General features: G+C 40.3%; 1 protein-coding gene across 1 annotated transcript in view; it reads left to right on the forward strand.

The window, feature by feature from the left end:
- Positions 1–21,673, forward strand: part of LOC139162585 (baculoviral IAP repeat-containing protein 1-like) — a 38,958-nt gene extending 17,285 nt beyond the window's left edge. The window contains exons 7-15 of the mRNA XM_070743112.1: positions 2,431–2,530; positions 4,117–4,192; positions 6,918–6,975; positions 9,698–11,800; positions 12,183–12,353; positions 12,986–13,147; positions 15,672–15,758; positions 15,988–16,152; positions 18,761–21,673. Coding sequence (XP_070599213.1) covers positions 2,431–2,530; positions 4,117–4,192; positions 6,918–6,975; positions 9,698–11,800; positions 12,183–12,353; positions 12,986–13,147; positions 15,672–15,758; positions 15,988–16,152; positions 18,761–19,125 — 3,287 coding nt within the window. The 3' untranslated portion in view covers positions 19,126–21,673. The remainder of the gene's footprint in view (positions 1–2,430; positions 2,531–4,116; positions 4,193–6,917; positions 6,976–9,697; positions 11,801–12,182; positions 12,354–12,985; positions 13,148–15,671; positions 15,759–15,987; positions 16,153–18,760) is intronic.
- The last annotated feature ends 11 nt before the right edge of the window (positions 21,674–21,684 follow it).

The raw sequence follows: 21,684 nt of genomic DNA on the forward strand, positions 1-21,684 counted from the left end.
GAGATATCTCAGTTCTGTTCTGCTTGCGTGTGTCAACCGTCCTTAATTACAGGTTAATTAGTCCAAGCAGACACACACACAAGATAGAAGGCAAATAAATGTTCTTTATCAACAGAAGAGAAGAAAAAACTCCCTTTTAAACTTCAAAGGGATTTCTTGTAGCAACAAGGCACAGTTGAAATACAATACAAGAACAAAGTCCAATTATTAACTCAGTAACTGTGAAATTGGGTCACAGATACTGTTGTCCAAACAGGGATAAACACTCACAATGAAGTATAATCCAAAGTCCAGGAATCCAAACAGTCTTGAATACAATCAGGAAACAACAATTCACCTTGATGAAGTACGATCAGATAATCTTCCACAAAGGCCAAGCCAGCACACTGCTATTTTTATCAGCAGCTCTAATTACTGGAGCCCCACCCAAACACAGGTGGCCTCTCTTATCTCCTGTAATATTTCTTAAGTTGTTCTCTCCTATGCATAACTCTACGCATGCGTGTGTCAGTCATACATTCCTGATCTGAATCCAGCGAAGATAAAAATGATTGATCTCCTTCTGAATTGTCTGCCAAACCCCCCTCTTCCATCACACCCACACTTCCTTCATCAGAGGATAATTTGCTGGCAGCTTCTGTCGGGAGCAAAACAGGCCTGTGGCATGTGGATGTTTCCCCCACATCCACCTCCACATTCCTTGGGCAGGAGCTGGGCCAGAGCTATCTGCAACAAGTTCCTCCACGCCTGACGGCAGAGGTGGATTTTAAGGAGTTTACGAAAGGCAAGGAGGGTGGGGCAATCCTAATCTCCGGGGGGAGCTGGTATACACTGCTGCCTTATATGGTTTCCACTAGGAGTCCCTCTCACAGTTACTATTGCTGAACAAGATACCACATATACTGTACCTGTACATTTTGTTTTTCTTGCCTAAATGTGGAATCTTACCTTTTTCACCATTGAATTTCATTTTTAGTGAAAATGAATTTTTGGGGGCATGTTAGTGCCCAATGTTCAAGTCTGTTAAAAGCCTTATGTACAGTATCTTAAGCCTATCTTCTGGAGTGTTGCCAGCTTGGTGTCATTTGCAAATTGATAAATTCCCCATCTATCCCCTTATCCAAGTCATACTCCATTGCATAATTCCCTCCATGTAGATCAAGTTCCATTGAGCACTACACATTGAGTGTGGTTGGTCAGCCAGTTTAGAATCCATCTGGCGGTGTCATACTTAAATTTAATTATGCCTAAGTCAATCAGGACAAAGTTTGCATTAATCCTACCTGATATATGGGACAAACAATGGCATTCCAATCCCAGTTTCCTGCCAAACTAGATGTCATCATCCGTTCATATTGTCTGACAACTTAGTCCTTCCAAATAGCAGCCAAGCTCTCCCACAGTGTTGGCCTTCTCCGGGTCCCGTCGACTAAACAATGTCGTTTGGCGGGACCCAGGAGAAGAGCCTTCTCTGTGGTGGCCCCGACCCTCTGGAACCAGCTCCCCCCGGAGATTAGAACTGCCCCCACCCTCCTTGCCTTTCGTAAAGTTCTTAAGACCCATCTCTGCCGTCAGGCCTGGGGGAACTGACACATCTCCTCCGGGCCTATACAGTTTATACATGGAATGTTTGTGTGTGTTTTTCCTTTTAATAATGGGGTTTTTAAATTATTTTTTTAAATTATTAGATTTCTTTTTTACATTGTTCTTGTTAGATTATTAGATTAAATTATTAGATTTCTTTTTTACATTGTTCTTGTTGTTGTTGTGAGCCGCCCCGAGTCTACGGAGAGGGGCGGCATTCAAATCAAATCAAATCAAATCAAATCAAATCAAATCAAATCAAATCAAATCAAATCAAATCAAATCAAATCAAATCAAATCAAATCAAATCAAATCAAATCAAATCAAATCAAATCAAATCAAATCAAATCAAATCAAATCAAATAATAAATAATCATCTCACAGTATGAATAATTCTCCTCATCTCACACCAAAAGGACCAATTCTATGCATTCTGATAGATGTTCCCTTCTTTCTACTTATAACTAAGAGAGTGAAGGCTTTGATTTTTAAAATTTTCATTTAGCATTATATCTACCCTGGCTCCCTCAAAATAAGACATCCCCTGATAATAAGCCCAGTCAAGCTTTTGAGTGCATGGCAATAAGGCAAAGCACTTATTTCCGGGTTCCAAAAAAATATAAGACAGGGTCTTATTTTTGGTGAACACGGTATTACTTAATGCTCTTGATGTAGTGTTAACAAGCCAACTGCAATATAAGTGAGTATCACAGATTCTGATAATAATTAAAGAAAAAGATTGATCAAACATTGATTCCCGCCCTCCATGTTTGTTTGTGGATATACCACATACACACATACACACAAACACCACTATATTGAACTGCTATTGCCTTTTTTTTTTAGGGAAAAACGATACTGTACAGTGTTTGTACTGTAATGGGTGTCTGCAAAACTGGAAAGAAACTGAGGATCCTTGGGAAAAACATGTGAAAATTTTCCCTCAGTAAGTGAATATTGTACTGAATTATCTCATTACAATATAATTTATAAAAATGGTATAACTTTGTATGTTTATAAGTTACAAATACTTGCTCCTCTTGTAGAAATGAATAAAATAATAATAAATTTATTGAATATTGAATAGAAATGAACAAAAATAAATACTTGGATAAATGTGTATGTTTTAATTGATAGAGGTCAAACAGAACATGGCAAGTTAAGTAGGATGTCTTCAAGTTGGGAAATGGGCCATTTCTGACCTCTTGAGGAGGTGGGATAGGCTGTTTTCACCCTCCCCAGGCTCCTAGAAAGGCTCTGAAGCTTGGGGAGAGCAAAAAAACAGGGCTTCCAATCCAACCAGAAGTCTGCAAATGGAATATTGCTGGACTCTGGAGGATCTCTGAGGGGGTGAGGAAGGCCATTTTCACAGCCTCCCGGGGTTCTAGAAAGGCTCTGGAGCTTGGGGAGAGCAAAAAACGGGCCTTCCCTCCCCAACCCCTGAGGCTGGAAACAGCCTGTTTCCCAACTCCCAGTGGGCCCAGAAGGCCCGAAAATCAGCACCCATGCATGCCAGACCTGAGTTTGCGTGCTCACTAATATGGCTCCATGTGCCACTAGTGGCACGTGTGCCATAGGTTCAGTAATGGGCAGCTAAATTTTTTACTGCCACACTATGGGTGTGGCTTATTTTGTGGGTGTGGCTTAATGATCATGTGACTGGGTAGGAGTGGCTTGCCAGCCATGTGATCACATGGGAGTGGCTTAAACAAGAATCATCGTTCAAGTGAACTGTCAAGTCCTCAAATTGCAACCTTACCAGTGTCGCTCGCTGGTGTGACAATTTGCTTTGCGTTTCCCACGTGCTACTTCCTGGGTCACCCCCCCACCTCAGGCTGGGTAGCTAGGCGAATGGGTGCTGCCAAAAGCATAAATGCTGCCAGCGCCGCTTCCAACTACGCCTTCTGCTTGCACCTCAGGTGAGAGGTGGCTGCGTGAGGCTGGAGGGGAGCCAGGCAGGAGAGAGGGAAGCTCATCCAAGGCCAGGAAGGAGGAAAGAGGGGAAAAGCAAGGAGCACAGACGCAGCAGCAGCAGCAAGGGGGAAAAAAGGAGAGCGGAGCTGAGACCAGTAATCTAGGAAGTGACAGCTGCCAATCAGCTGGAGCTGGGTAGGCAGCTTCATTTCCGCCAATGGAACTGTGTTCCACCCCATCCTGCCTGCTGCCCACCTCTGTATAGGTATGACATCTTTGGGATTGAGGCCTCTCTGGGGCAAGCTTGAGGGAGAGAATGAGTTAGGATAGGGGAGACTTCTGTATTGATATGGCTCCACATTCCACAGGTTCACCATCATGGATATAGTCTATTTTAGGCTGTGATGTAGGTATACAGGTTTAGTTTTATTTGTTTCAAAAAAATTAAAGTAACTTAAAGCAAACTAGAACAGTGCCAGCTAGAATATCCAGATAAAATAGCAAGATTCAACCATTCAATGGTACACTATCTAAGGATATACAAATACTAGTGGAATCTGATACAGTTCATTTTGTTGATCTCAGTTAACACAGCTATTCTTTATAAATGCATTGCAGCTGTAAGCTGTCAGATCCAGAAAGACGGCTGTCATCGGAAAATAGCAAAATGCAACCAGAGTCACAGCATGAAAAGGTAAAACAGAGGGCAGCTAGGATTTGATAGGTTAACTTTTTCATTGTAGAAAGTAATTTCCATTTATATAAACAGAAGTGTCAAAGGAAAAAACAAGAATTGTTTTTTTTATAATATTCTAAGAAATAGTCCCTGGTATGCACAAATTTTAGAGTTTGGTTAGAAATTCAGGTTGCCACTATAGACCCACACAAGAGTGAGTTTCATTGAAGAAGGTGTGATTGCTTTTATAAAGGATACTGGACTATCAAAAACTAAAAGGAGGATACTACATTTTTTTACATCTTATATAGTGTTGTGAGCCACTCCGAGTCTTCGGAGAAGGGCGGCATACAAATCTAATAAACAAACAAACAAACAAACAAACAAACAAACAAACATTGTTTTGTCCTGAAATAATGGAGGACCACATTGTAGCTTCAACTTACTTTATTAAGATCAGCTGGAATGGACCTCAAACATAGATTAGGCAAATGGAGCGGAATTGATACAAAAAGTGGTGTGGCTTGCACTCCCTTTTAAATTTTTTCTCTTCGGAGGCGCGGCTTGATAGCTGCTTGAATTTTGCCAGTCTCATCTTAGCCAATCCGCAGCCAGTATGCAAATGGAGGAGTTTTGCATATACAACAAATATACTGCAATAACTTCTTTACATATTACACAACATCTATTGGTTGTTGTTCTGTCGGGCTCTCTGGTAGACTCCTCCCAAAAATTCACAGGTACAAATTTCAGACACACACACATTTGAAAATTCAAAACAATGTTCTTTATAATGAAAATTCACTTAAACCAAGCCCTCTTTTGGTATAGCAAAGAGCACTCGTCTCCAACCAAACTGGTAATTTGTACAAGTCCCTTATCAATTCTGTGATACTTAGCTTGCAGCTGTGAGGCAATTCACAGTCCTTCTTCTTTCACAAAGTGAAACACACTTTGCTCTGGTTTAGTTTCAAAGCGGGGGAAAATCAGCACACAAAAGGTCAAAATCAGTAAAGCAGTCACGAAACACAACGATCAGATAATCCTCCACAATGGCCAAACCCACAGGCTGCTATTTATAGCAGGCTCACTAATTACCACAGCCCCACCCAACCACAGATGGCCTCATTTTCTTTGATAATAATCTCTCAGTTGTTGTTGCCTATGCATCGCTCTCTGCATGCGTGACTGTATCATTAACTTTTGTTCTGAATCCAAGGAGGAGCTAGATAATTGATCTCCTTCTGAGCTGTCTGCCACACTCTCCTCCTCCCTGTCACTCATGTCTTCTTGGTCAGAGGAGCCTTCATCAGCAGATTCCACCGTGGGCAAAACAGGCCTGCAGCATGTGGATGTCTCCCCCACATCCACAGTCCTTGGGGCAGGAGCTGGGCCAGAGCTAACCACAACAGTTGTACGGGATCTTTATATAATTTTGGGTACCATTAATTGTAAACAGGTGAAATAGAAGAAGGTTCAGGTCACAATGGCCATGTTTCTTCTTAGAAGTTGATGGGAATGGCAGAGGTAGCGGTAGTGGCTTTAGATTTGTTCTAGATTTGTTGTCAACAACTGTGTTCCAGGTGAATCATGTACAGTTATCAGTGTGCAATTGTTATGGTGACTGCCTAATTTGCACATGTGGAAGAGCCATACCAGTGCAGCAAAGGTTTTTATGCTATGATGTTCCACGATATTCTGTCTTGTCATCCATGAAATAATTGTTTACATAAAATTAATGGGGTAGATTGTAGTTGGTGTCACCAACTATTCTGAAGACACGCTCCCTTTGGAATGCCAAGGAATCTGTTAAGGTATTCATGAACTGGGAGAACCAGTTAAAAAGGTTAGCCAATAAATAAGCATAGCAACGAAGTCAGCCAATGGGAGTTAACCACTTCTGAGTCTGTGCAGAGAATTGAAACTGGAACTTAAGCTCAAGGCAGGGCATAGTTCAGCCCATTCTGTACTCTCTGAACTCTGAAGTTGCTTATTTTTTACTTTTAACCGTTACTACATTGAAGAAGAACTCTGCTAATGGTATTATAAATATATAGAGTGGTACCTCTACTTACTAATTTAATTCATTCCATGACCAGGTTCTTAAGTAGAAAGGTTTCTAAGGAGAAGCCATTTTTCCCATAGAAATCAATGTAGAAGCAAATAATGCGTGCGATTGGGGAAACCACAGGGAGGGTGGAGGCCCTGTTTCCTTCCAGGAGATTCCTAGAGAGGCCCCACAGAAGCTTCTCCCCACCTTTTCCGGCTCTGTTTCCTCCCAAGAGATTCCTAGAGAGGACCCATGGTGGTTTCTCCCCGCCTTTTCCAGCCCTGTTTCCTTCCAGGAGATTCCTAGAGAGGCCCCACAGAGGCTTCTCCCTGCCTTTTCCGGTTACAGTTTCGGAAGCTCGAGTTTATAAGTGGAAAATGGTTCTTGAGAAGAGGCAAAAAAATCTTCTTATCTAGAAAAGTTCGTAAGTATAGGCGTTCTTAGGTAGAGGTACCACTGTATATCATATTACTATGTTTATAACTAAGTCAATGAATCCAACTGGATCAGTTATCTATGTATGTCTCTGATTTTTAATTTTATGCAACAAACTCTGATAGAGCTCTTCAAATTCTACACCAGTAACTAATAGCAGGGCTAGGCTAAACAGAACAAACAGAAATTCAATAGAGAAAAACAGTGTCCTTCGCAGTGCTATACTGGACAGAATCTTACTATGCTTTTCTTTTTTAGCAAACATATTACAACGAGAATTCAAATGAGACAGAAACTGTCAGCTCAGCCATGACCAGTAAGTATTCTACTGCATGCAATGGACATGGATCACAGAGATTTTGCCTTAAATTTTAAGATAGAAACATAGAAGTCTGACGGCAGAAAAAGACCTCATGGTCCATCTAGTCTGCCCTTATACTATTTCCTGTATTTTATCTTACAATGGATATATGTTTATCCCAGGCATGTTTAAATTCAGTTACTGTGGATTTACCAACCACGTCTGCTGGAAGTTTGTTCCAAGGATCTACTACTCTTTCAGTGAAATAATATTTTCTCACGTTTCTGTTGATCTTTCCCCCAACTAACTTCAGATTGTGTCCCCTTGTTCTTGTGTTCACTTTCCTATTATAAACACTTCCCTCCTGGACCTTATTTAACCCTTTAACATATTTAAATGTTTCGATCATATTTAAATGTCGATCATGTCATATAAGTAGGTATATGAAGTGTTCAGTGTATACTGGGTCTAATAACCCTGAGCTAAAATCACCTGTGTAGCATTTGTGTACAGTTCACTTATTCAACAGGTTTCGTTTTCTAAGGTCTACATTTAAATTAGCATACCTAAGCTTTAAGGCCAAATGAGGGGCATACAGTCAACTGCATTGCACAACTGGATGTCAAAAGAGATGCCTTAGGTAGATGTTGAATTTATTGTATACTGTAAATGAAGCCTGATATGTGTTAATTCATTGGTCTAAAGTAAAGTATGAATTTGTAATCCTAATATAATTTGCTGTCTTTGAGCCAATTTTGACTTTTGGTGATTGCTTAGATAAGTCCCTTCAGTTTTCTTGGCAAAGCTTTTATTTTGGGAATTGGCTTGCCCCTTGCCTCTTTCCTAGGGCCGAGAGGCTTATAGTTTCCTGATTTGTAGGCTGGTTTTTTCTCTCTCTCTCTATCCCTCCCTCCCTTCTATCCCCCCTTCTTCCCCCCCTTCTCTCTCTCACACACAGTCGGTGTTGGTAGTGGGGCAGAGGTCTATCCCTAGGCCCCTCTTTTGTGGGGTGCAACAGGGCTTGGTTCTCTCCCCTCTCCTATTTAACATCTACATGAAACCACTGGGTGACAGATTTCTGACAGTCTCAAAATGGGTGAGCAGTGTGGTCGGGCAGTAGGAAAAGCAAGTAGGACGCTTGGCTGCATAGCTAGAGGTATAACAAGCAGGAAGAGGGAGATTGTGCTCCCCTTATATAGAGCGCTGGTGAGACCACATTTGGAATACTGTGTTCAATTCTGGAGACCTCACCTACAAAAAGATATTGACAAAATTGAACGGGTCCAAAGACGGGTTACAAAAATGGTGGAAGGTCTTAAGCATAAAACGTATCAGGAAAGACTTAATGAACTCAATCTGTATAGTCTGGAGGACAGAAGGAAAAGGGGGGACATGATCGAAACATTTAAATATGTTAAAGGGTTAAATAAGGTTCAGGAGGGAAGTGTTTTTAATAGGAAAGTGAACAAGGGGACACAATCTGAAGTTAGTTGGGGGAAAGATCAAAAGCAATGTGAGAAAATATTATTTCACTGAAAGAGTAGTAGATCCTTGGAACAAACTTCCAGCAGACGTGGTTGGTAAATCCACAGTAACTGAATTTAAACATGCCTGGGATAAACATATATCCATTGTAAGATAAAATACAGGAAATAGTATAAGGGCAGACTAGATGGACCATGAGGTCTTTTTCTGCCGTCAGTCTTCTATGTTTCTATCCAACGGCACGGGGTGAGGTGTCAGAAATATATTCAGCTTTACATCTCCACCTCTTGCCAGGTCAGTGAAGCGGTAGATGTGATGTGCCAGTGCCTGGAGGCTTTGAGAGTCTGGATGGGAGTTCAGGCTCAAGCCAACCCCGACAAGACTGAATGGTTATGGGTATGCCTTCGAAGGACATCTCCAACTGTCCATCCTTTGTTTTTGGGGGAGGGGAAAACATTAACCCCCTCAGAATGGGTTCACAATCTGGGTGTTCTCCTAGATTCTCAGCTGAGACTAGAACAACATCTCTCATCTGCGGCTAGGAAGAGCGCCTGGTGCACCAGTTGCGAACCTATCTGGATCAGGAGTCTCTGCTCATGGTCACTCATGCCCTTATCACCTCATGGTTCGATTAGTGTAACCTGCTCTACATGGGGCTACCATTGAAAAGCATTTGGAGACTACAATTGATTCAGAATGCAGCCAGGCAAACTGTTGTGGGTGTACCAAGGTACACCTACATCACATCAACACTCTGCGAGCTACACTGGCTCCCAATCAGCCTTTGGGTGCAATTCAAGGTGTTAGTTATCAACTATAAAGCCCTACATGGCTTAGGGCCAGACTATTTATGGGACCACCTTCTGCTGCATTCCTCTCAGTGACCAATTAGGGCTCACAGGGTTGGCCTTTTCTGGCTCCCATTGGCTAGACAGTGCTGGGTGAAAGCCTCATGGGAGGGCCTTCTCTGTGGCAATGCAAGCTTTCTGGAACCAGCTACCTTTGGAGGTCCAGCCCCCACCCTACTGGAAGACCGTGAAAACCTGGCTTTGCCAACAGGCCTGAGGTCATTGAGTAATATGATACCATCTGGATCCAGCCCAAAAGGATGTGAATGATTTTTAACCTTATGGGTTTTTAACTGTTTTCTAAATATTGTTTTTTAATTGCTGTTCTCTGCACAGAGTCCCTAAGGAGTTGTGCGGCCTATAAATTTATTAAATAAATTAACATCTCATTTCTGCTTTTACAGACCTTGCTCTGCATGAACACGAATGGCTGCAAAGGAAGCTCTCACAGGCTTATAATGATTTCAGTTTCAGGAAAACACTTTCCTTTGGGGATCACACTCATTTTGCCATTGACTTGAAATTGCTTTACGGGGATCTGGCCATTATCTCCAAGGACATCAGTAACCAACCCCAACAGCAGCTGACATTGACTGAGATCCTGCAGAGCTTTTCTTCCATTACAGTCATAGAAGGAGAGGCAGGTAGTGGGAAGACCGCATTGCTTCGAAAAATAGCGATTCTTTGGGCCTCTGGATGCTGTCCCATACTCAACAGATTCAAGTTAGTTTTTTATTTGTCCCTGAATCCTGGGGAGCGTGACCAAAGTCTGGCCGACCTTATCTGCAGTCAGGTAATAGGGCTTAAAGGGATCTTGACTGAAGATTCTCTGAAGAACATCTGTCAAAGTTTAACTAACGAGGTCCTGTTCCTTTTGGATGAGTTTGACAAAACGAATGGGCTTTCCCATGCAATCGAAGATTTGATTCAAAAGAACTACTTGAATAAACACTGCTTGGTTATTGCAGTCCGTCCCCACCAAGTTAGAGGGATTCGCCAATATGCCAACACTCTTCTCAGTATTTTGGAATTCCCATTAAGTAGCACCTTCTATCTGTTACGAAAACTATTTTCATACAATGTTCAGCATTTGGGAGACTTTATTACTCAATTGACCAATGAAAATATCATGCGTTCCATGCTGAAGACTCCCCTTTTCGTTGCAGCCCTTGCTTCGTACTGGGCTCAGAATCCCAATAGCTATATATTCACTGATTCTGTCATTTTAAAAGCCTACCAGCTGTACAACTTGTTGAAATACCCTCAAGAAGTGGATCGCATGAAAGCTGTGATGTCTGCTTGTGGGGAATTGGCTTTACAAGGTCTCTTCAAATCCCTCTTTAACTTCAGTGAGAAAGACATGTCTGAAGTTGGCGTCAATGGGGAGGAAGCTCTCTACTTTGGATTGCTGAGCAAGTTTACTGCCCAAAGGCTCCAGCCACTCTACAAGTTCTTCCACCTTTCCTTCCAAGAATTTCTTGCAGGACAAAAAATGAGTGAGCTCCTGACTTCAGATGTACAGGCGGATATAAATAAAGGCCTGAAATATTTGCAGCAAATCAACACTTTCGAGAAAATATATGGGCGGTATCAATATATTTTGAGACATGCTTGCAGTCATCCATCCAAAGCGGTACCCATAATAATATCCTATCTCCTGAATTTATCCAGTGACAAGAAGTCACTTGAAAGCCATTCAGATGATTCTGCTTATCTGCAGCAAACTCCAGACATTAATTTAAGGCAATATGCAATTATGAAGGCTACCTCTAGTTGTAGTCCGGAATATTATCACTTACAATTCACTGAAACTGTACTGAAACTTGCTATTGAGTTAGCCTATCAAGGCAATATGATTTCCACTTGTGCACCTATCATTTTAGAATTTCTGACTGGGAAAGAGATTCCTTTATATTTATTGGAAGGGGGATCAATCCATAAATTATGTATGGATTATCCAGAAAGTTTGTTCTTACCAAGTAGGTTTAAGGGAACGTTTACCGGAACACAGGAACGTTTTGACTTGGTTGCAGCGGAAAATGCTTTTCTCAACTTGGAAGTTCCATCGGTTGAACCAATATACACTCAATCTTTTGAAACCTTCAGTAATATTAACCAGAAACTACAAGAAATGTTAGATACTACTTTTACTTTTTTGTCCTATAAACACAGAGATATTCCGGATCCCATAATAACTCCATTTCTCTCTGTGAAAAGCCGTGAAAAGATTCCGTATCTGAAATTTGATTTAATATGTATGAGATCCTTTGCAACACCTGATATTCAGAATTTAAAACTGCTCTTCTCATTTTTCAATAATATTGAATTCAATTTACAAAATTGCAAAGGCCTCCTTGAGAATATCAAGGCGGCTATTGAAGAGAATATTGAATATTTTAAAATCTGCCGCTTAGATAATACTGAACTGAATGATCTGGAAGAAAACCTACTACTTTCAATGTCTTCACTTGAATCCCTTCACATTAAGTCAAGTGCTTCAGTGCCAGGTATAGTACTTCTATCTTTTTTGCTTTTAATTTACAATGCAATATTCAATATTGCTGGATCTTGCAAGATTCCAGGCGGAAATAATACAAATATATTGTTCCATGAATAAATCAGGAAATACTGGTGGATTAGAAGAAGGAAAGTGGTTACCAAAGGTGGTGGTAGTGAGAGAAGACTGTGTTTGATTTTACTTGATTTATTTGAGAACTTCCTTAATAATAAATACTGTTAAGTCTGGCAAGCATGTCAAATCAACTTGACATAAAACACACTAAATATTGTGTTCACAGTAAGCATGTACAGGATTTCATGATAAACCTGAGTAATGTACTTTACATATTGATGTAGAAATAAATGTATTGATTATCTGTTTGCCTTCAGAAACTCTCTTGGCAAATTTGGACAAATACATGTTTTTAAAGGAACTCTCATTGAATCTATCTGACTGCCGGAATATGTGTGATACCATCCCAGAGGGGTTCAAAAATCTTAACAAAATTGAGAAATTGATGCTCAGCAACTTTAAGTTTAAAACAGATTCTGTCTGGCTAGGTAAGTGCTATGTGTATAAAATTCAAGAGTACAACTGGTTGCATGTGGATGAAAAACTGGGAGGCTTAATGCTTTTATACTTTTTCCCTAATAGAACACTGTTCTTTTAAAATGTGTTTTAAAGTACATTAGAACTGAGAATGCTTGTTCCTGTTTCACAATGTAGTAAGTCCACTCAACGTAGCAGATTCTGTGCCCAAACCCCCTTCTATATGCCCCTGGATTCCTGCTTCGTTCTGTGCCCGAAGTCTCTTCAATATGCCCCTTGCCTGCTGCTAAGTTCTGTGCCCGATCTCGCTTCCAAAGTAACCTCTCGTCAGCCGCTTCCTCCGGTCGCCACTTTCTTTTTTTAAAGCCTTAAAGTTTTGGATTTTCCTAATTGGTTTTCACACATTATTTGCTTTTACATTGATTCCTATGGGAAAAATTGTTTCATCTTACGAACTTTTCTACTTAGGAACCTGGTGACGGAACGAATTAAGTTCGTAAGATGAGGTACCACTGTATATGCTTATGTAAAATAGATTCTGAACTGATGTGAAGTAAATCTGCTGAACACCTGACACTACTAAAGTCAAAAGTAACTTTAAATCCTTCACATCATAATGTGGTTTTTCTTTTTTCTTTTACAGTTGAACTCATACGGAACTGTCCAAATCTCTCTCTCTTCCATTTCCAAAAATCAACTTTTTTTTATATGGGAGCTCTTATGAACGCAATGTCTTCCTGCAAGAAGCTCACTGAAATTCTACTCAATGAGTTGAACGTTGGAGATGAAGATCTGCGTGCACTTAGTAAGAAAAATATAATGGAGAACTTTTGCCATATTAATGCAAAATTACACTTTTTCTTAGTAAAAAACCAGTGACAATTCAAGAAATTATTAATATAAAATATATCTGAGAGATTACAGCCTTCTGTGCTGACTTGACCATGCTTGAGAAATGATTTATCTAGCTTGGTTTTCTTCTCTTCTTCTGTGCACATCAGAAGTGAGTTGCTACCGGTACAATAGAGGATGATGCACACCAGTAGTGAATGCTGCGCTGCACGCGCAGCTTCAGTTTTCTGGTGTGCGCGTGAATCCCAGTGTATTTTTTCTTTGTGTTCTTGCACAGATGCAAAATCTCATGAGGGGCCACATACGTGAGATTTCCGTGGTTTTTTGCTTCTGTGCAAGCAAAAATATCACCCAAATCTCTCATGCATGCGGGTCCTGTCACAAGAGTCTATGGAGAGGGGCGGCATACAAATCTAATAAATAATAATAATAATAATAATAATAATAATAATAATAATAATATTTCAGTGTGATTTTGCTTCATGTGCAGGTGCAGAAGCAAAAACATGTTGAGATGTGCGCAGACGCACACAAGGACAACTGAAGCTGTGTGCGCAGCACACAAGTTGCAGTGGTAACCCATCCCTGATACAAACATTGTTATGAAATAAGAGAGCTGGATGTTAATAATAATAATCAAATATAATAATCAAATCAATAGTCAAAGACCACCAATATAATAATAACAACAACAAAACAACAACAATAACAACAATAACAACAATAATAATAATAAATAGAACATCCAAGAACCATTTCAGATTCTTAGAATCTACACATTTTAGTATCTCTTTGATCCTAGGAGCAGATTCTTGGGTGATAAATGAAGTCCTTGACTTACAGCAGTTCGTTGACCATCCAAAGTTGGTCGTCACCCAAGTCAACAAAGACATGCTAGGTGTTGGACATCTGGAGACAAATGACTTACAAAATTCATGACTTTTGGCTACCAACCAAAATTGACCCATTGTAAATATACAAAAGATGTGCATATCTTGCGACGAATCCCCACTGCTGTTGCGCAGAATCTGGCCACCTGTGCTGTAATTATGGCCTGTTCATCTTTAAGCAGCCACTGGAGATAGGTAGTGTCTGAGTGGCCAGGATACCTTGCAATTAGTGGCAAAATATGTTTTTTCCTAATGTCTGTATAAAAGGAGCATCTCAGGAGCATGTGTCCCTCAGTCTCCATCTCTCCAGAGCCACAAGGGCAAAATCTTTCAGTGAATTCTTTTGTACTTGCCATACAAAACGGCGGATGGAAGTGCATGACTGGATGTGCTGAATTGTATTTGTAATCAGAAAAAAACTATAAAAAGTTGCCTACAGTGAATAGGTGGAATGACTCTGAGGAAATGGAGGAGAACCAAGAAGATGGGGCTACCTTTGAAAAGTGTTCGGAAACTTCAGATCGTGCAGAATGCAGCTGCGAGAGCAATCATGGGCTTCCCCAGGTATGCCTATGTTACACCAACACTCCGCAGTCTGCATTGGTTGCCGATCAATTTCCGGTCACAATTCAAAGTGTTGGTTATGACCTATAAAGCCCTTCATGGCATTGGACCAGAATATTTTCGGGACCACCTTCTGCCGCACGAATCCCAGCAACCGATTAGGTCCCACAGAGTTGGCCTTCTCCGGGTCCCTTCGACTAAACAATGTTGTTTGGCGAGTCCCAGGGGAAGAGACTTCTCTGTGGCAGCCCCGACCCTCTGGAACCAGCTCCCCCCTGAGATTAGAACTGCCCCCACCCTCCTTGCCTTTCGTAAACCCTTTAAATCCCACCTCTGCCGTCAGGCATGGGGGAACTGAGATAACTTCCCCTGGTCTATATTGTTTATGTATGGTGTGTTGTGTGCATGTTTTTTAAATTATGGGTTTTTAGTTTTAATTATTAGATTTGTATTGCACATTGGTTTTCTATTACTGCTGTGAGCCGCCCCGAGTCTACGGAGAGGGGCGGCATACAAATTTAATAAATAAATAAATAAATAAATAAATAAATAAATAAATAAATAAATAAATAAATAAATAAATAAATAAGATGGTTGAATAAAAGAAACTTGAGTCAGGGCAGTACTGTAACCTGATGGCTCTTCCAACTTCATTCTCACAAATCATTCAATTTCCTTTTCATATAGCAAGATGTCCCATGAACTGGAAGATTCAGTCTGTGTCAAAATCTGTAAGATGGCGACTGCGATATTTGTGATCAAAGCCAGACTTTTTTGTACATAGGTTGATATTACATTCATATACAAAAGGATAGAACTTAGATTGTGGTGATACACCCATCATCTTGCAGATTTTGGCCATAAACCCAGCTAAAGGAATTACAAGAAAATTGTAATTCATTTGTAATTGTATTCATTACTGTAAAAGTATTCATATTTTAATCATATCATCTGTTGATTTGAATTGAAGGCAGCTATTTGTAGTCGTTCATTTATGCCGATATTTATTTTTATATGTTGCAGTTGCTGTCTTGCCAAATTTTACAGCATTAAAGATACTGAATCTCTCAATGCTGTTTTTGAACAACGCGGAAACAAGCGCAGCCTTGGGTATGGTTTAAGTTTTCATTCCTGATAAATATGTTTTGATGTTTAGAATAGTGCTGGTCTAGAAAATTCAGCATTTATGATGTTGCATTTTCTTGAACAGGTTATATAAAACACCTTGGCCACTTTTAAGATTTGTGGACTTCAACTCCCAGAATTCCTCAACCCTGATCTAGACAGTAGCTGGGAGACACCCAATTACCACTTTTATTTTATTTTTTTTACTTTGCAGCATTAGCTTTGCGCTCTCTTACGAATTTGGAAGAACTTGTTCTACCAAGTGGAGAAGGAATAAGGCCTGCAGCTAAGTTAATTGTTCAACAATGTTTCCATTTTCCAAATCTTCGAAAGCTGGATTTTCGTGATTCTTTAAGTGCTGAAGGCCTGTTGGAAATAGGTACGTTTTTAAAACAAATACTCTGTATACAACTTTTCAGCATAGGGCCATACTCTCTTCATTATCCAGATTTATTTATTTATTTATTTATTTATTTATTTATTTATTTATTTATTTATGATTTGATTTGTATGCCGCCCCTCTCCGTAGACTCGGGGCGGCTAACAACAGTAATAAAAAACATCATGCAAATCCAATACTAAAAATAACTAAAAAACCTTTATTATAAAACTAAACATCAATACAAACAAACATACCATGCATAAATTATAAAGGCTTAGGGGGAAAGAATGTCTCAATTCCGCCATGCCTGACGACAGAGGTGGGTTGAAAAGAGATTTGGCCTGGCACAACTATCTTATCCCAAAGATGAGCATGCACAAACATTTTAAAAGTCCTTAGAGCAACTTTTCACACATTTATGTAACTGACATAAATTGTGTAATGTTCATGTTTATTATTTATTTATTGGATTTGTATGCCACCCCTCTCCGGAGACTCGGGGTGGCTAACAGCGACAATAAAACAGTGTACAATAGTAATTTGGTATTAGAAATGATTAAAAATCTATTAATATAAAAACCAAACATACATACATACATACCATGCATAGAATTGTAAAGGCCTAGGGGGAAAGAGGATCTCAATTTCCCCATGCCTGGCAGCAGAGGTGGGTTTTAAGTTGTTTACGAAAGGCAAGGAGGGTGGAGGCAATTCTAATCTCTGGGGGGAGTTGGTTCCAGAGGGCCGGGGCCGCCACAGAGAAGGCTCTTCCCCTGGGTCCTGCTAGGCGACATTGCTTAGTTGACGGGACCCGGAGAAGATCCACTCTGTGGGACCTAACTGGTCGCTGGGATTCGTGCAGCAGAAGGCGGTCCCTGAGGTAATCTGGTCCGGTGTCATGAAGGGCTTTATAGGTCATAACCAACACTTGTTGTCACGCAAATGATGAAAATGATATTTGTTTCAACTACATGATGCGCAGGGGCAAGCTCCTACTTACGTCGCTGCTGGTTCACTTCCTCCTATGCAGTGTGGGTGCACCTCATGGCCACATGCATGCACGGTAGCAAAAACCCCCGAAGAAAAGCCAAAACCAAGATGGGTACCACGTACACAATGCCAGAAACTCGGCTTCTGTGCATACTCAGAATTTTTTAAAAGAAATTGGCAGTGCCCACAGTACTGAATAGTGACGTCATCGTGACATCACCAGCGGGTTGCTAACCGTTTGCCCAAACTGGCCCAAACCAGCAGGAACCCACCACTGATGATGTGACTAAATACTGTTTATAATTTGCTTTTAATTGAAAGACAATGTAATGCAAATGATATCTCTGGCTATGGATACTCGAGGTCCACAGCGTATGTTAAAACTCACAGTGATATCCCGTGCATTAGTGTATTATTGTGCAAATGAGCATTTTGTAATTATTTCATGTATGAATTAATACTTCTTGTAATCAATGTTAATTCCATATATTACATTCTGTGCACAATGACAGCCTGAGGCTTGTAACCCATTTCCCTTCTTGCAAATGCCATTGAAGGTAACAGAGCCCTTTGTCTGTGATGGTTTCATTTAAATTCCTGCCCTGGAAAGGAATGTGGACATCGCCTAAATCAGTGATTTTCAACCTTTTTTGAGCAGCGGCACATTTTTTACATTTACAAAATCCTGGGGCACACCACCAACCAAAAGGACACAAAACGACACTCTAAGACACTCTCCTCTCTTTTTCCATTCCTGTCTCCTCCCCCTCTTGTTTGTGTGTGTGTGTATACATACTCTTGAACCATTTCCAAAAACAGGTGAGGGCTGGGGGGTTTTCTCTCTTATTTTTGGGTGCTTTAAATCAAGAGTCACTTCTCTCTCTCTCTCTTTTGTTTCTCTCTCTTTCCTCTCATTCTCTGTCTCAATCATTTTCTCATTTCTCTTTTTTCCTCCCCTCTTTGCTCATTTCTCTCTCTCTCTCTCCCTTCCTCTCCTTTTCTTTCTCTCTCTCTCTCTCTTGCTTTCTCTCTCTCTCTTTCTGTCACTCTTTCTTTCTCGCTTTTTCTCTTTTCTCTCTTGCTTTCTCTTTCTCTCTCTCTCTTGCTTTCTTTCTCTCTCTCACTCACTCTCTTTCTCTCTCTCTCAGCAAAAAGTTGTGAGACCAGAACCTGAGCTTCCTTCTTTGCGGCACACCTGACCGTGTCTCGCGGCACACTAGTGTGTCACGGCACACTGGTTGAAAAACACTGGCCTAAATGACCCTTCCATCTTTCCCAGAGGAAAGTGAGATCTATTTTTGTGAAGTGTTGTCTATCATGGAATAACAATATGTCATATTGAGGGAAGAACTAATGCTTTAAAATATTACATCAATATTTTATATTCAAAGGAATTGTATCAAAAGTTTCATTACTTTTTATTATAGAGGATGCTCTTCCTCTTCATGCTAATTTAGTATTTCTCAACTTTAGCAACGTTAAAATGTTCTCAAAATTTCCTAGCCATCATGCCACCTCCAGAGATTCTTTGCAGACTGTATCTAGGACATGAACACCATTGTGTACAATTAATTTGGAAATAATTTCATATTTCTACTCATTGTTTTTGTTTCAGCAAAAGTAGCTGCCGATGGAGGTTTTCAAAAACTTGAAATTCTGTGCCTCCCAATCAACCATAAAATTATTGAAGAGACTTGGAGGAATTTCTTTCAAGCGTTGTCCAACATGCCAGACTTACAAAATATGGATTTAAGTCGTATTATTACACATCAAATCAAATGCCAAGCAGTAACCATGAAGTCTTTCGTCCAATGTGTTTCTCGACTGCCCAATCTCAGGACAATCAGCATGATTGGCTGGTTGTTCGATGAAAAGGATCTCAACATGTTTGAGATTATGAAAGAACAACATCCCCAAGCAAAGAGGCTAACCTTAATTTGCAAATTTATATTGCCATCTGTACCTATTATTAATGAATAAAGTAGTGGAATGTAGTTCACTGTACCCTATTAACATTAGTTATTACGCCATATACATATCTTCACCATTTATTGACTTGTTTTAATTTTTATGCAAGTGTCATCATCCTGTAATTTTATCTTTTTCATAACCATAGATTCCCATTTTTCTGAAAGTTCTTCTCCATTGCACTTGGAAGGAGAGTCCAACATGGGTAATTCTCAAGTCTTATTGGTAGAGACTGAGTTTAAATTAACATATTAATGAGGTACCACCACCTAGCTTCCTCAGTTTTAAAAACCTCAGCACCCATCACATCAGAAGTTTCTACGCTTCTGTCTGGAGGGAGTGCATTACCAGTACAGGGCGATGTCCTTTGGCCTCTTGTCCACCCCACGGACATTTACAAAACTGTTGGACGTACTGCCAGTCTGCGTGTCCAATCCATATGCTTGATGGCCTACCTGGACGATATAATTATATTGTCAAGGTCTCCGATGAAGGCAAAGAAAGATCTCCAGCACACTATACAGGCTCTACAGGAGCATGGCTTCACCATCAACTTACCCAAGAGCCAGCTGTCTCCCACCACCAGTCTCTTACATCTGGGCTCAATCATAGATACCGTTTCCCTCTCTCCATAGAGACAATCCAACATCCTACAGATGGTATCCAGCCTACGACACCAGCACCAAGTACCTCTCTCCTTCCTTTCCAAACTGCTCGGGACCTTGGTCTCATGCATAGACATTGTGCCATGGGCCTGCCATCATATCCAAACCCTCCAGTGGTTCTTACTCCCTTTTCCACCCAGAGTCATCCTACGTCTGGATCCGGCGTTCATTTTCAAGGTCAATACCTTATTTCATAGAAAGCAAGATCCCGTGCTACCGGACTTTTGTACGCATGGTAACCACCCATCAGAACTTAGGTGGACACCCGAAGGGGGTTAAAAATTTATATTAGACAGACTAAGCCATTTAGGAAATCTGAGGCCCTATTTGTCTCCTTTTCTCAATCCAAGATGGGCCTCAAAGTATCATCACAGACACTTAGCTGTTGGCTTTGGAGCTGTATAGTGGAAGCTTATAATGCAAGTTCTCAACTTCCTCCAGCTGGGATTATGGCCCACTCTACCCGAAGTGCAGCTACCTCTGCTGCGTGGACGATGCAGGTGCCCATCGAGGACATTTGCCAGGCAGCCACTTGGTCAGCACTGTCAACATTTATACATTACAAACTTGACTCGTTCGCCTCTGCTGAGGCGTCGTTTGGAAGGCGAGTTCTCCAAAGGGTGTGCATTTCACCTGCACCCCTGGTCCAGCCTTCTCCCTTCCATGGTACTTAAACTTGGGTATATCCCATGTTGGACTCTCCTTCCCAGTGCAGTGGAGAAGAACAGTTGAACTTACCTGAACGGTCTTCTTGATGCAATAGAAGGAGAGTCCAAACCCTCCTGGCCATTTGGCCCAGGAGCGCCTATTATCTAAAGTTCAGCTTTTGCCATTTCTGTTACCAATGTTGAATAAATTTTGTTTATGTTTAATATTGTCTTTGTTTTTTTTAAAAAAAAACTGGGCTCACTCTCTACCAATAAGACTTGAGAATTACCCATTTTGGACTCTCCTTCCAGTGCATTGAGAAGACTGTTCAGGTAAGTTCAACGGTTCTTTCCCATCAGTATTGGTACCACTTCCTGATTTGTGCCACATCCCTCTGATTCCATGATATAGGTTGTATGGCCACTGAGATAATTTACTTATGATTCAGCTGTAGCACACCACCACTTGTAATTCTGTATTGCTGAAACTTTGGTTTTAGGCCAGTTTTCCCCTTGATGGGAAAGCTGAGTAGTCCAAATTCTGACATGAAATTCTGACTTGATTATAAATTGATGGAATAGTAACCAGCATATAGTTAGAGACCACCATCCTAAGCCTATCTGGGAAGAATTACTACTATTTTAATCTTTTTTGATACACCCGTCAGCATTTTTTCATGTTAAAGCAATTTTTTAGTGATTGACACATATCTAACTTTCTTTCGTTATAGTATTTAGCCTGCTTGTGTAATCGATTTTTCTTTCTCTTTTGCTACACTCAAATGGTAGATCACTTCTGCTGATGTGTTAAGATGTCTGTTCTTGTACGGGTATTAATTTTACAATTGTTATTTTATCTTTTTATGGTTTTTTGGCTGTTCTTTCAAAATATAAGCTTCAGGGATAAAGTCACGATGTTGTTCAAAATATCTAAAACTCAGTTCACAATTTGGGCAATGGTTTACCTCCTTTAGTCTTGTGATTGTGACTGGAAGAGTTATCCCAATGCATTTTAGAAAACCCTGTTGATTTTCTATATTAAGCAAGGAAACCTAAATTGATAAATGTAATGTAATATATATTATGCATATCTATGTGACTTACTAGGTATATTGTTAGCCTGTAAACATACATTAAATTAGTAAAATAGATTTATATGGTTCATATGTAGTTCTGTAATTGATAAAGTGTGTTCAAAATGCAATTATTATACACACAATAAAAGGAGACATGGTATGAGATGAAAAACAGGCTCTTCT

This window comes from Erythrolamprus reginae, chromosome 2, assembly GCF_031021105.1.
Source record: "Erythrolamprus reginae isolate rEryReg1 chromosome 2, rEryReg1.hap1, whole genome shotgun sequence".
In the NCBI taxonomy this organism is placed as follows: Eukaryota; Metazoa; Chordata; class Lepidosauria; order Squamata; family Dipsadidae; genus Erythrolamprus; species Erythrolamprus reginae.